The following is a 16,056-nucleotide window of genomic DNA, read 5'->3' as shown; positions in this document are numbered from 1 at the left end:
GGTTATTGCGTGGAGACGAAATGTGTGAAAGTTCAAGGGATATTTTGTATAGCTATCTTTTTTTCAAACATTACCTCTAATCGTTATAAATTCAGCATCAATATTTGGTACAATCTTAGTTGTTGTTTAACTTGGTGGTAAACTGAAAAAAGTTGCTGCTATCACGAGGACGAGAGCATCATAGGCTACAGTAGGTCAAAATGGCGGATACAGCGAGAGCTCTTCACATCTTCGGAGAAAGAACCACGGGAGAGTCGATACGGACTCAAAATGGTTAGCAGCAATATTCGAGATTAAAAGAGAGATATATGTAGTTACCTAATTGTTTGCTAGTGTTGCACTGCGTTCTTCTCTTCATACATAATTATACTTGAAACGTTGAGCACGTGCGCGCGACAGCGTGATTTTCATATTTAATGATATGACTGTAGTTACCTGTCAAAATAATCAGTAACTGCATTCCCTGAAACTACTAATTATTCGCTGTAATCATGGCGACGATTAAAAATAATTGCCTGCAAGGTATAAAATTGAAAGCAAGATGTGTATTTTAATTATTGAATTTGTAGCATTGCATCTATTTCGACTTTGTTGAGACTCGACCGTGTAACCAAGGCATCAAGTTTAGCTCTCTGTGTTCTTAGTGTATGCTGAAAAATGACAAATAGGCACATTTATGGAAAATTTTATCATTCTTTTCTCCAAAGCATCTAATCAGTATGTGTTTTTTTTTTTCAGTGATGGCAGCCTCAGCTATTGCTAACATAGTAAAGAGCAGTCTGGGTCCCGTGGGACTGGACAAAATGTTGGTGGATGACGTGGGGGTGAGTATTGGTTTCCACACCTCCCTAGTGCCTTAACTGCCAGTAAACTATACGGTTTATTCATGCATTAATTCAGACTATCGAACCTTTAGACTATGAACCTTCAGACTTATATTACAGCCCTGCTGAGATCACAAAAAAAAAAAAAAAAGCCCCAGCCTGCGGCATTCAGACTTACTGCTATATATGAAAGTTTGCAGGTCTCATCATAGTCCCAAGATGCATGTTTTAAAAAAGACAATAAAAATGTTAAATTTTAAATTGTTGTTTTTCTTTTATCAAGAGCTTATAAAATATGTGGGTATTACCTCCAATATTTCTGTGACTGTCAGTCACCATCATCAGAAAAAGAAAAGCAATAATTTAAATTGATACATATAGAGCTAATGAAACTGTCCTCTCATAATAAATATGGTTACACTAGGTTAGTGTCCTGATTCAAAAAAACAGAAAAGTAAACATGCAAATGGTTAAACTGTTATTTAGAAATTGGAACACTTGGCAGCTATTTAAATGAGTCATCCCCCTGCAAGTCATCATTAAGATATTTATTGATGAATAACATTGTTGCCTCTCATTTGCATTGTTTACTTATATATTGATTTTGTTTCTAGGATGTGACAATCACCAATGATGGAGCTACAATACTCAAACTTCTGGAAGTAGAACACCCAGCCGCCAAGATCCTCTGTGAACTGGCAGATCTCCAGGACCAGGAAGTCGGGGATGGAACCACTTCTGTGGTAATTGCCTCTTCTTAAGAAATTTTGTCTAAAAAGTTGGTCTTGACTCTTTAAGTGCAAAGCTTCCAAAGTGGTGCTATACCCGTAATATGCATACTGTAACCAAATATTTTAAAATGTCAACATTCTGATTGTCTTGTAGGGCATAGTTAGCCCCCCCCTCCCCACACACACAAACACACGCGCATGCATGCGCACACACAAACATATAGAATTAGACAACAATCAGAAGGTTTATCATAATCAATCAGGTTTTGTTAAACATATCATGACTTCACAATCAATCCTTCCAGTTAATGGTCATCTTTAAAGTCTTAATTAGTACATTTGGTTTGAAAATGTCTCAACTGAATAACAACACAACATATTTCATAACTGTGGGATCAACAGAATATTGCTGCACCCCATTCAACTTGCTGTGTTACTGCGCCTGTTGTAATCACAGTATATACACTGGGGAAGATGAACATGGTGCTTAGATCTAAGATCTACATTTATTTCAGTGTATGATCTTCTACCTGTGCCCTCACATTGTTCTAGGATAGAAATTAACACAAGCTACTTTGAAAATTAACAGAAGCAGTTTGAAAATGTTTTGCTTTATGAGAAAATTGTGGTCTTATCTTTTCTATGTCCTGTCTATATTTCAGCTACTTTGAAGTTTTGCATATGTATGATTAATACTGATATATTTATCACCATAAATCATGCTATTTTAGTGAATAAGGATAGTATAAGTGGCTTTAGAAATCTTTGGGTATAGTATCAGGGTATAAAATGAAAAAAGAATTTTGCAGTATTCACTTCATAACTAACTAATAAGTTAATTTTGTAATTTTTATTGGAATGGAAAGTATCACCCTGCCCTACAACCATATTCAGCAACATATTTCATGTCTTGTCCAACTTGGATTTAGAAGTGCAAAATTTCATTAACAGCCCTTGAAATTTTTGTTCTCTACAGGTCATTATAGCAGCTGAACTACTGAAGAATGCAGATGAACTAGTAAAGAATAAGATCCACCCTACGTCTATTATTAGTGGATACAGACTGGCCTGCAAGTAAGTAGCTTAGTCTTAACACTGAGCCAAATCAGGTGTATTCCCCCTCTGATAGTATGAGAAAAAAAGATCATTATCATGATGATAAATAGACATTTTTTCTCTAGTAGATGTGTTAATCTTTTTTTCTTTAAGTTGAGAGAAAAAAACTTGACATATAATGGTAACAGAAGAGAATCTACCAATGAAAATACTGAACAAATGCAGTTATATAATGCATTTTTTCTCTCCAGGGAAGCCTGCAAGTACATACAGGAGCACCTGATGTTGAATACAGACGAATTGGGGCGTGAGTGCATTGTGAACGCAGCCAAGACCAGCATGTCTAGTAAATTAATAGGAGCGTATCCTTTTATGTTACAGCGTTAATCTTTACCTAATCATGATCTTCCTATTTGCTTTTTATGTACAGACACAGATGTGTCTGTACATATAGCCATCATCTGCGTCTGTCGTCGCCGTCGTCGCCGTCGCCGTGCACTTTTACCGATAACACGATAAGTGGAAAACCATTTTGCCTTTTGATTTGAAACTTGCAGAACTGATGAATATTCATAATACGCAGGTCAAGTTCGAAAATCAGCATGATCGGGTCACTCTTAGGGAATTTATGCTGTTTTTTCACTTTTTTCAACATATATGCAGCACCGATAACACGATAAGTGGAAAACCATTTTACCTTTTGACTTGAAACTTACAGAACTGATGAATATTCATAATACACGGGTCAAGTTCGAAAATCAGCATGATCGGGTCACTTTTAGGGAATTTATGCTGTTTTTTCACTTTTTTCAGCATATATGCAGCACCGATAACATGATAAGTGGAAAACCATTTTACCTTTTGACACTAAACTTACAGAACTGATGAATATTCATAATACGCAGGTCAAGTTCGAAAATCAGCATGATTGGGCTATTTTGAGGGAATTTATGCTGTTTTTTCACTATTTTCAATATAAATGCAACACTGATAACACAATATAAGAAAAACGGATTGGCCAATTGTAATTATACTCACAGGAGTGGTCAATCTTACTAAAACGCAGGTTGAGTTCGAAAATCAGCATAATCGGGCCATTATTTTAGAAGTTATACTGTTTTTTTCACATTTCCTCAGATTCAATTCTTAAGCATGTTAACAGTCTCATTATTTAACTAATAAGATGCCTAAAAGTGTTTGTTTGATATTTCCTGCATCTTTACAACATTGTTAGTTGATTATGTAAAAAACATGGTAAACTTGTTATCATGTATTGTGTAATAAAGTGTCAAAAATGGAAATAAACTCATATCATTGCAGTTCTATTGCACTGTTCTATTGATACTTTTCCCATCTCATCAATTTTCTTCATTGGTCATATAAAAATGGCAGTAAACTGTTTATTTTGTTTTATGTTAAAATAGTGTTAAAAATGGAAATAAACCCATTTCAGAACAGTGCTGTCTTGTTTACATTTTGGCATTTTCAATATGTGACTTTAAAGTTCCATGGGCCTGAAGACTTTTGCTAGTCACATTTTCTGAATAACCATGATACTAATATTTTATAATTAAAAATTGATGGTCATTATGCTGCAAAACAATATGTAATGTTGCATCAAAATTTGAAGAAACCCCTTTTTTGGGCACTGCTCCCATGATGACCATTTAAGGAGAATCATGTCAATTACTGATCTCAAACTTACAGGAAAGAAACATGGGTCTAAAGTACAGCTTCAGTAGACAATGCAGTCTGTTTGGTAAATTTTTCTGGCAATTAAACAGTTTTTTGTGAAAATTTAATTTTTTACTTATTGGCATTTCCAAGATGTGACTTAGAACCTCCACGGGCTTGAAGACCCATGCTAGTCACATTTTCTTAAAATCCATGACAGGTATAATTTATTATGAAAAATGGATGGTTATTATGCTGTAAAACATTATGTAATATTGCATCAAAATTTGAAGAAACCCCTATTTTGGGCACTGCTCCCATGATGACCATTTAATGAAAGTCATGTCACTTACTGTTCTCAAACTTACAGGAAAAAAACATGGGACTAAAATACAGCTTCAGTAGGCAATGCAGTCTGTTTGGTAAATTTTTCTGGTAGTTAAGCAGTTTTTTTGTGAAAATGTAATTTTTCACATATTGGCATTTTCAATGTATGACTTAGAACCTCCACGGGCTTGAAGACCCATGCTAGTCACATTTTCTGAAAATTCATGACACTTATATTTTATTATTAAAAATCGATGGTCATTATGCCGTTAAGCATTATGTAATGTTGCATCAAAATAGAAGAAAACACAATTTTGGGTGCTGCTGCCTTGATGACCATTATGGGAAAACTGTGTTACTTATGACTGTCAAACTTTCAAAAAAGAAACACAGGACTAAAATGCAGCCTGAGTTGGAAAAGCAGTCTAATTGGCTTCTTTTTCTGGAAGCTATACATTTTAGTGTAATATTCATTATCTTTTTGGCATATTCATTGTGGGACTCAGAGCTCCCATGGACATGAAGCCGAATGGTAATCATATTTTCTACATGTCCATCCTATTTATAGTCAATAAACAAAAATTGGTGATAATTATTCTCTAATTTATTATGTAATGTTACATCAAAATTGACAACAATCTTTTTGCACTGCTACTGCAAACATTATGAAAAGAAAACTGTGCTACTTATTATCATTTTTAACTTACAAGTACGATTTTTAGGATTGGCCTTCAGCTCATATGAGAAAACCAGCTCTATTGGATTATCATTTTTATTGAATTTATGCATTTTTTGTGAAATTTTCATTTTTCTCATTCTGGCACTTTCTAAGTATAAACTTGAACTCCGATGGGCCTGAAGCCTTATGCTTTTAATTTCGTCTGTGTTACCTGTTGTGCATAAGTTGATGTTGACTGTGCAGTTAAACATAATGTATTATTGCATCAGGATTGGTAGTCTCCTATTTTGGGCATTATGGTTTTGTGCTTTTCTTAAAGTGTGACTTATGGGCCGAAAGACCTTTGAGTGGGTCAGTCTGTAAATTACCCTTGGGTATCACTAGATTAATTTCAGAGTTATAAAGTCATTTGCCTTAATAGGCCATTAAATGAGATTACATAAAGCACACTTGTTGATATTTCCCTGTAAACTCCCAAAGGTAAAGCTCTCTGCTAGATTAATAATAAGGAAGCAGTGATAATTATGCAGGTAAATTTTGTTTAATATTGCAAATAAGTTTTAAATTATATATATATATATATATATATATATATATATATATATATATATATATATATATATATATATATATATATCAAACTGGAAGATTAAAAGTTTGAATAGCATCTTCATTGGAATTATATTTACCTCAAGCTCTGCCAAGGAGGTCATATTTTCACCCTTGTTTGTCTGTCATCCACATAACACAAAAAGTTATGGACTGATTTTGCAGAAATTTTCAGGAACTGCCGGAAGTGGGCCAAAGAGGACAATGATTAATTTTTGGTGGTGGTCTGGAACAATAATCAATCAATTATCAATAATAATCAACAATTGCTGCCTTGGCAGAGGTCTGCACTCTCAAAGTGCTTTTCTAGCTTTGTTATGTTTTCCTTTATAATTTTTTCTCAAACACTTGCATTTGTGACTTTTAACTCTCATCTGCCTGGGGCTCTGCACATTTTCTGTATTTCCACATAAGCAGTTGTATTGTTTTTTATGTCTTTAAACATTATGTAATATTATTTTATGCACTGTCATCATTTTTCAAATATTGAGAGTTTCATAGTGTGAATTTGAACTCTCATGGTCCTGAAACTGTAATTTTATTGAAGGGGTGGACCATCTTCTGGGTCTTCCTGAAGACAGTCAGGTTATTAAGTTTATATTGACTGGTATCTATTTTTTTCTGTTGGAAGACCATCAAAATGGAGGATGGATCAACATAGATACTTTGTAATACTGTCAGAAAATATCTCTGGGTCCGCTCCTGTTATTGACCATGTTACCTGTTGTGCAAGATTAAAATTCAGTGTTGACTGACAGTGCTATTATAAGCATTATTTATTATTGCATCAAAATTGACAAAATGACCTATTTTGCATCTTTATTTCCTGTTTTTTGTCTGTACATTTGACAGCTTTGCTGCCTTGTTTATTTATTATGTGTGTGCTGTGATTGGTAACACTTTCTTGGTTTGAGCATATTTTCTTAGTTATCCAGTTAAATTATATTTGAGAATATGTAGATATAGAAATCAGAATGTCCCTGAATTGTAGTAAGTAAGGTCCAAAATTTTATTAATACATACATTTTTTGTATTCCTAAATTACTGTTTATGTGTAGTTTTATTAGCCACTTCCTTAACCCCCTCTCTCAGTGACTCTGAATTCTTTGCCAATATGGTGGTGGATGCTGCCATGGCTATCAAGATGGGCGACCCCAAGGGAGGGTTCCGCTACCCAATCAAAGCTGTGAATATCCTGAAGGCCCATGGCCGCAGCGCCAGGGAGAGTGTCATGGTACCTGGCTACGCACTGAACTGTACGGTGGCATCGCAAGGTGAGTGGGCTGGTCTCATTTTCACAAAAAACTTAAGTCAGTTCCCTTAGGATTTCCATGAGAGTGCCGTTACACTGTTCCTGATAGGGTAAGATGTGCCCATGTAGCCTTGGTAATTAAGTTCTTAGCCAGGAAACCTGACTTTAGTTCTTTTTTTTTTTGTACCTGGATTAGAGGTAACAATATTCTGATCCCGTTTACATTATGCCTACCAGAGGGCACTGGTGGTAGCACCTCTGAGTGGAACTGATTTCTCAACCTCTCTTCTAAACTATTCCAGCTAACATATGATGATTATCAAACAACAGCCAAAATACTTTCAAGCCTTGAGATTACAGTATGAAAGTATTTTTGCTTGTGTTTGATTTTCATCATACATGATCCAACTACCAAGCTAATGAACATTTTTGCTTATTCCAGCCATGCCTAAGAAAATAACGGGCGCCAAAATTGCCTTCCTGGACTTTGGTTTGATGAAGGCTAAGATGAAGATGGGAGTGCAGGTAGTTGTAGATGATCCTGCTAAGTTAGAAGATATTAGGAAGAGGTGAGTCCAGTGATGGGAATGTAGAAAATTAAAGGGATAACAACTCTTCATATCTTCTAGTCTCAAAAATAAAGTGACAAAAGAACTATCAAAACTAGAAAATGTGTAATCTTGAAAACACTTTAGCTGTATCTTCTCTCTGTATCTTCTAGTCTAAGAAATAAAGTTACAAATGAACTATCAAAACTAGAAAATGTGTAATCTTGAAAACACTTTAGCCAATGAAATAAGTAAGGCAATTTCTTTGCATGTGCTCTCATATTGTTTTGTTTTATTAATTGATTAATTCATTTTCCAATATTAAGCAGTGTAATCTTCTCTTTCCAGGGAGTCTGACATTACCAAAGAACGCGTCCAGAAGATCTTGTCTACTGGGGCTAACGTTGTCCTCACCACCGGTGGTATAGACGACCTGTGCCTCAAATACTTTGTGGAGGCTGGAGCCATTGGGGTCCGCAGGTGTAAAAAGGTGGATCTGAAGAGAATTGCCAAGGCAACTGGAGGTAAGGAGCAGTGATTTGTGTGCCTGTATGAGAGAGAGAGAGGTGGGCAAGTTGGACTTGGGATAAATTTCTTATTCATATTACACATTAATTTATTTCAATTTATTTTTTTATTTCTTATTTTACCTGAACAACAAATGGCAGAGACATATGCTTTGATCTGTACATAAAACAACTTATTTACTTAGATCAGTTATGTATTTGTTCCTGTATTTCCCAGTAATTCTCAGCATTCAACAAGTTGATTACTTTTCTCCAGGTACTCTAGTCTTGACGCTAGCTAACATGGAAGGGGAAGAGTCTTTTGAGGTGTCTTCCCTAGGTTACGCTGAAGAAGTCGTCCAGGAGAGAATTTGTGATGATGAACTCATTCTGATTAAGGGGTAAGCAGTTGGCAGTGACTGCCGTTTTGCTCACTAACACACTTGCGTCCCCCCCCCCCCTCTTCTGTCCCCACACCCTTATTGGGCGCAAAAATGTTAATGAGAAAACAATCTCTACCTTCTGATGAACTTGTTGATATTTGGATACAAATTCCCATGATTTTGCTACCATGCTGAAAACGCTAGCGTGAGTAGTTATACGCGTGGGAGACAGCAAACTGGACTTGAACTGTATTCCATGTTGTCTTTTCTTGATGCATGGGAATGATTTCAACTCGGACAGTCTAAGATATAACTCATTAAAAGATTATCTGTCAACTTGATGTGATGTGCAATTTATCTTATCTTTTTTTTTATATACATAAATAGACCAAGATTAAAAGATGTTTGACATATTTTACAAGCATTAGAGTTGTATTATGATTATTATCGACATATGATGTGCCCATAAAGTTTTCCATTTCAAAGTAAGGGAGGTTTTAGGGTGATGAAAGAATAGTTATCAGTCTTTTTTTCCTGAATAATCCTGTATGTTAATTTCTTATAATTTCGTATAATTTCTTGTATTAATAAGGTTTTGATATTTTTAAATATATATCTTAAACCTTCCACATATATTTTAACTTGTACTACTTCTTCAGACCAAAGGCTCGCAGTGCGTCATCCATTGTGTTGCGCGGCGCCAATGATTTCTACGTGGACGAGATGGAGCGTTCTGTGCATGACGCACTATGTGTGGTGAAGCGTGTGTTGGAGTCTAAAAGTGTTGTTCCTGGTGGTGGCGCTGTGGAAGCTGCCTTATCTATATATTTAGAGAATTTAGCTACTTCACTGGTAAGTGAACATGAGCGAAGAGACTTTTTCCTTACTCTCTTGGATCTGTTTAAGATTTGATGATGGGAAAACATTGCTTATTTTTTAAACCTTCCATGTTTTTGTAGACCATCTTTAAGTCACAGTCTGTCCATATTTTGTGATGATAAATAAACAACTTTTTGCACAATTTTAAAGATGTAAAATGTATTAAGTTTCACAACTTTGATCATATCTGTTATTTGCAGAGAATGTATTTTTTTGTTGTTACTTAGATATGGTGATTAAGAGTCTACTTATTTATAAAATTTCATTACCAAAAAATTACATTTTCAGCAAAGAAATGTCAAATAGATTAAACGTCATATATTTTGTTTTAAGCCAGTTGAAATTTTTGGCTGTAACTGTTAGAATAAATTATCTAACCCATAGCAAAAAAGGAAATGTTACACTAGAATGAATCTGGAACGTCTGTGATCTTATACTGTTTTTCTATCTGCAGAGCTCCAGAGAGCAGTTAGCGATAGCAGAGTTTGCGCAGGCCTTGCTGGTGATTCCCAAGCAACTGGCTGTGAATGCCGCCAAGGATTCCACGGATCTCGTAGCCAAACTTAGGGCATATCATAACACATCACAGACTAAAGTGGAACACAGAGACTTGAAGTGGTGAGTTCACAGAAGAACGGAATTTTGTCAAATACCGATTTTGTTACTGGAATTGAAAGATAAGGGGTTTGCATTTATACGATTGCAGTGAAAAGAAGTTTGTGTATTAAGTCATAAAACAAGTTTTTAGGTTTTTCAAAATTGGTCAATGGCTTGTGAATAGGAATTTTTTTTTGCCAGGGAAAATTTATGAAATAAGACTAATTAATAACATTTTGTTTACTTTTGAGGAAAGCGTGACATGTTTTTTTTGAAAACTTCTATCTTCTAAGTCTGTTGGAAAGTGATCATGAAATTTCATTTCCAGGTATTTATGACCTGTCAGGGAGGTTGTTGTTGTCTTTGTTGGTTTGTCACTTTAAAGCCCCACTTAAAAAGTTAGACATTTTGATTAAACTTTTTAGGATAGGTCAGAAATGCACAGGCTTAGAATTGATAAGATTTTGGTGGGGATCCACTATTCATTAATAATAATTAAATTGAGCTGCTCCTTCTAGTTCTTTTCTAGTTGTTTACAAGTAAATAAATTTCATTCAAATGTTTCTTCAATTCTTTTTCTTGTAGGGTGGGACTGGACCTCTACGAAGGCGTGGTACGTGATAACAAGCGCGCTGGAGTCCTGGAGCCCGCCATGTCCAAAATCAAGAGCCTTAAGTTCGCCACGGAGGCGGCCATTACTATATTGAGAATAGATGACATGATCAAGCTAGCCCCAGAACAGAGAGAGGGAGGACCTTCGTACCAAGATGCTCTAAATGCTGGCACGCTAGATGGTTAAATTGACATTAAGATGTTAAATTATGTATAACATACATACATCCAAATTGGGACGATTCTTCCACAATTTTGACCTTCAGAGATTTAGTCTGTTCTAAGAACTCATTCTGATTAAGGGGTAAGACAGTAGTCCGTTTTAAGAAAGTGTGTTGGGTTGAATGAAACGTGCAGTTGGTATAAGATCAAACAGAAGTCAAAGATCCAAATGCAGTTGCCTCATTGTGACTCGGATGTTAAGAAAAGTCGTTTTTAACGATCAAGATGATTCCATTGGCATTTGTCTGAGGCGATGTTATTGACATTGTGAAAAAAATTCTGCAGTCTACTTTTGTTTACAAGTATCTTCTACTTAAGATGTTTAACAAACTTTCCAGTTAATTAATTTTGAAGGATGTTGAATATTTTTTGCCTTTATACAAAATGCTTATTTTGCTCTCATTATGCTAAATTGTCTAGATAACATGCATGCCTGCTATTGTACCAGTCAGAACAAGAAAAGAATTTGGTCGTGTCTGTTTGCCCGTAGTGATTGAAACAATCTCAAAACTGAGAAGTTATCGAAGTGTTATTTATGTTTGAAGTTTTCTTGTAGTAGCCTGTAATTTTAGCAAAATTTGAAGTCTTCTTTTTCCAGAGATTACTTCAAGGGTGTTTTTTTTTTTTTTTATATATATATACATATACTGAAGTGCGATTATTGTACACATTTTGTTATATATATATACAGACAAACGACTGTTTTGTAATAAAATTGAAAGTATATTTTGCCTTGCGTTTATTAAAAATCCACTGGTGAACAAAGAATACAGTTATTTTAAATCTTAATAATGCCAAACAAGTTCCTCAAAGTTTACACTAAAGATTATGAAGCACTTCCTAATTATCTGTTAACTTTAATATACAAATGGTGACTTTACTCTTGCCTAACAATTAACCGTTGACATAAGGTTACTTAACTTTAATAATTAAATCTTAAATAACAGATAAATCAGAAGCTAAATTTAATAAACTTAATTTGACTTCTTAATTATGCGAAACATGGCATAAAAATTGACAATAGAGAGATGGTATTAACTTTATAAATTCATATTCTATACCTATCCCAACTTCAATACACGCGTCCCATCTCTGAAATCAAATGTATATATGTGCATAGCAATGCAGTGAATTCCTTTACGTAACAATGCAAAGCATCTGAGTTTGTCTAGTTTCTGTTCTTTGTACAACATGGTTTTTATTTCAACAATCTGTACCAAAAGGAATGCCAAGATAAGGGAAAGTGATTATAATCCTGGGATTTTCCAGGAATTATTTCACTCTCACAGTAAAGATGATAAAAACTTTCCAGAAGAGTCCTGAACACCCGAAGAATTCACCATCACATTCATGTACAAAGAATGCAATAAGCTGAAATCTCACACGGAGCATTTAATTAAATTTAATAAATGTGATCATAATGAAAAAAATATCAAAATTTCCCATTATCATTACTTGTAGCTAGTGTAGGATTAGTATAAAATGACCTCCACAATGAAATTGGGATATTTTCACCAAGACGTGAATGAAGACTATGGTAGATAAAGTAATATCCGTAATCCATATAAAATTATTTAAAAAAAGTAAATAAATAAAATATGATTACGTCACATGACAGCCTAAGCTTGATATTAAAATACCATACACCAGGGAGAATGAAAATTCAAACAAGAAAGGTATTGAGACGTATGATATGTCTCTGGAGAAGAAGAGTGCTTGTACAAAGAAAGGTGGAGAAGGGTCTGAGCCTGACCAAGTCTTGGAGTACCGAGACACTTACTAACACAAACATTTGTGCGTTTGGGAGAATGAAGGAAAGAAATCTGGCAGCATAGTCTATCAAAGAGAGCTACAGGTTCCATAGAAGAAAAAAAGATCATGAAAAGAAATCCACCCAAATTGACCTTTACTGTCAGTTCAAGAAGTTTTAAAATTGTTTCTCTTTCCAACACCACACTGTACCAACAGATATTAACTACTATTTACATTTCATAATGATACTATTTGCTAGACTACCAATTAGTTCATAAATATCTCTTTAGACCACGGTGGAAGTCAAGAACAAAAGACTCGGACGTGGTGTAACTCGCGTAACCACACTTCTCGCATGAATGCGTTATAACCCGCTAATAGACCCGTGGTCTAAATAAGATAGATCCCTCGTCAGCGAGGGTTATGTGACATCCACTCGTGCTTCGCACTCGTGTATGCCACATAACCTTCGCTGACTCGGGGTCTATCTATTACTTAAATCATGATGAACCCTTTCAATTCATCAAGATGGCAATCTAGAAGACTTGGGCATGATTGTTTAAACCTCAGACAGAAAAGGACATTTGACCAAGATGAACTGACATCTCTGCACAGCAGTATCAGCTCGCATGTGCAGATGCTAGAACAAGTTATGGTTAAATTTATGTCCTAACATCAGTATAAGACGACTGATATTTGTAATGCAGTGCCAAACAGGTGGAAGTTTTCAGAGAGTTGATGAGAAAGCAATACTTGGTTGCAGCAAAAGCAGTGTCTTATGAAAAGACAATTTATTAAAACTAACAATTACATGCTTTGTGAAATGTAAGGGCCTCTGTTTGGCAAATGGACCCTCACAATACAAAAAATATGCTGTAGAAACTGAGTTATCTAAATACATTTGGAACTTAAAAGAAAATAACACCCAGCATGGCATTAGATGGGACATCATAAAGAAATCAGCGCCGCAATAGAGAAATCAGCACCTATGCAACTTTTGCCTGGACGAAAAACTGTTAATAATGATAACACCAGATACTCTGAATAAAAGAACTGAAATAATTACCATGTGTCGGCATAAGGTGACGTAACTAATACGGCGTGCGACCCAAGTGTCGTCACTCCGTGTACGTTAAACGGCTAATAAAACCATTTTCAAATAAACCTCCTGACGATCGTGACACTCGGAGTCGCAGTTATTACATGTCTCTTGTTTATTTATTTATTAATTTGAATTGTGTGTAAATATATATATATATATAAAGTTAGCTACAGCTGCATGGATAATATTGCCCAAATTATTAAAACTAAGAACAACAGTTTGATGAATAATTCTAGGGTTGTAGATAATGTATCAGATGTAATAACTTGTAACTGGAGGATAAAAAGCGAATGCCCAATGAATGGCAAATGTCTAGAAAAAAAGTAGTTTATAAGGCAACTGTGATAAGCAAAAGCGAAACAAAAGAATACACTGGTATATGTGAATGTGAATTTAAATATAGATACAATAACCATAAGACCTCTTTCAACTGCTCATCCAAACGTCACCACACCTCTTTGAGCAGCTATATTTGGACTCTTAAGGACAAAAAAATCAACTATGGGCTGAAATGGTCAATACTAAAGAAAGCTTGACCATATTCAAACATAACCAAACGGTGTCAGCTCTGCCTGTGGGAAAAGTTCTACATCATTACTTTGGAAAGAAAACGCTGAACTCTAAAAATGAACTCGTCAGCAAACGCCGACACTCTAAGAAATACTTATTGAATAACATTGACTATGTGTACTAATTTTGAAAAGTTGCTTATGTAGTCACATTATTTTATTATGTAATGTAACCACATTCTTTTGTCACATATATATATATATATATATATATATATATATATATATATATATTAGACCCAAACAGCTAGAAAGGGAAATTAAAGAAAAATTCTCCATTAATAATTATAAATTAAGTTTTAACCTACATTAAACAGGTAATAGCAGATCCTAAAACTTTGGTAAAAGCAACGATCAAATATCCATTGTCAGCGACACCACACTGAGTCTTTATGACATCACTTAGCAATCAAAATAAACAAACCCCCTGAAGATGCAATGAAACCGATCGGGGTAAAATAACTGCTGTTCTTTATTTCTCTCTGTCACATATATATTTTAATATATATATATAAGGAATTAAAAGGAGTTACCCTGGAGCAGTGCCTTTAAGCAAAAGGCAAGCTGTCCAGTTTTTTTGCTAAGCAGCTAGGAAAGGAAGATGCTCCGTCTAAGCCAACTATAATACTCAGTTCCCACAGAGTTTAGCCAATGGCAGAAATCTGCCCTCTCTGTGTGCTTTCTATGGTTATTTTTAAAATTTTACATCAATCTATTTACTCATGCAGCAATTCTAGAAAATTGAAGCAAACATCTCATCCATTTTGATATCAAGTGCAACAACGTCAGACTTCCACTTCTGAACCAGAAGAGATTGAGGCGAGAAATGGGACCTCCAGAATTGATCTCAGAAATGTGACCTACATTGTGCGTGTGATATCTCATCACCAGCAACCGCACTATTGGAAGGCAGGGGCCGGTTTCACAAAGCAGTAGTTAGTTAGAACAACTAACTACTGAACTACCTCGCTAACGAGCAAACTTAGCGATTTTCGAGGGGTGTTTCACGAAGCAGTAGTTAACTCATCGCTAAGTTCAGTCGTAAAGTTCGGTCGTTAGTTCTCTCGTTACTCACCGTAGTCTCGAAACAGTCTACCGGAAGTGGAACTCTTGCGTAAAAGTGTCGCGAAAGCACTAACTCTCCAATTTCCGGCGGCTGGAAATGCATAAGAACGTCTGCTTTGAGGTCGTCGTAAAGGATCTCCACCACCTTTTAGCCGCTCTTTTTGTCACAGCTAGGCGCAACCTCTCGTAAATTGCATCATCGCGTGTATATTCTAATAGATTCTGCCTTTCATGAAAACGTCGTAGTCTACGTTGCCGTCTGGGGGTACGGATAGCAAAAAAAGGTCGTCGCCATATTGGATACAAAGACAAACGACAGACAATGGTAACTAAGCAACCTTTTTATTTCACTCATTACGCATGCGTACGATGAAACTCTAGAGTTAGCGACTGGTCTGACCAGTCGCTAAATATCCATGGTAACAACGACACAATAAAGAGCGAGAGAACTAGCGACTGCTTCGTGAAACGGCACTATAACTAGCGAGAGGCTAACTACCGATCGCTAACTAACTACTGCTTTGTGAAACCGGCCCCAGATTCACAAAAAAACCAATGATCTACACTAACAGTGTAGTGTAAGAAAAAAGAAGAGGAATCTTAAAATCATCATACATGAAATGCATTCAACCAAACAAATACACACAACCTTTATCAAGGTCACTGCGT

At 35.4% G+C, this 16,056-nt stretch overlaps 1 protein-coding gene across 1 annotated transcript; it reads left to right on the top strand.

The window, feature by feature from the left end:
* Positions 1-95: 95 nt before the first annotated feature.
* LOC106180451 (T-complex protein 1 subunit alpha-like) lies at positions 96-11,625 on the top strand. Its single transcript, XM_087018928.1, has 12 exons — positions 96-273; positions 739-824; positions 1,439-1,567; positions 2,532-2,629; positions 2,863-2,973; positions 6,993-7,174; positions 7,595-7,721; positions 8,049-8,224; positions 8,484-8,607; positions 9,249-9,441; positions 9,923-10,086; positions 10,651-11,625. Exons 1-12 carry the CDS (start codon positions 201-203, stop codon positions 10,862-10,864), a joined length of 1,677 nt encoding a protein of 558 aa, XP_086875054.1. The 5' UTR covers positions 96-200; the 3' UTR covers positions 10,865-11,625.
* Positions 11,626-16,056: the final 4,431 nt, after the last annotated feature.

Source organism: Lingula anatina, chromosome 8 (genome assembly GCF_051362555.1).
Source record: "Lingula anatina isolate TDL-2025a chromosome 8, LinAna3.0, whole genome shotgun sequence".
NCBI classification, from domain to species: domain Eukaryota; kingdom Metazoa; phylum Brachiopoda; class Lingulata; order Lingulida; family Lingulidae; genus Lingula; species Lingula anatina.
This window is presented reverse-complemented; position numbering and strand designations above follow the sequence as displayed.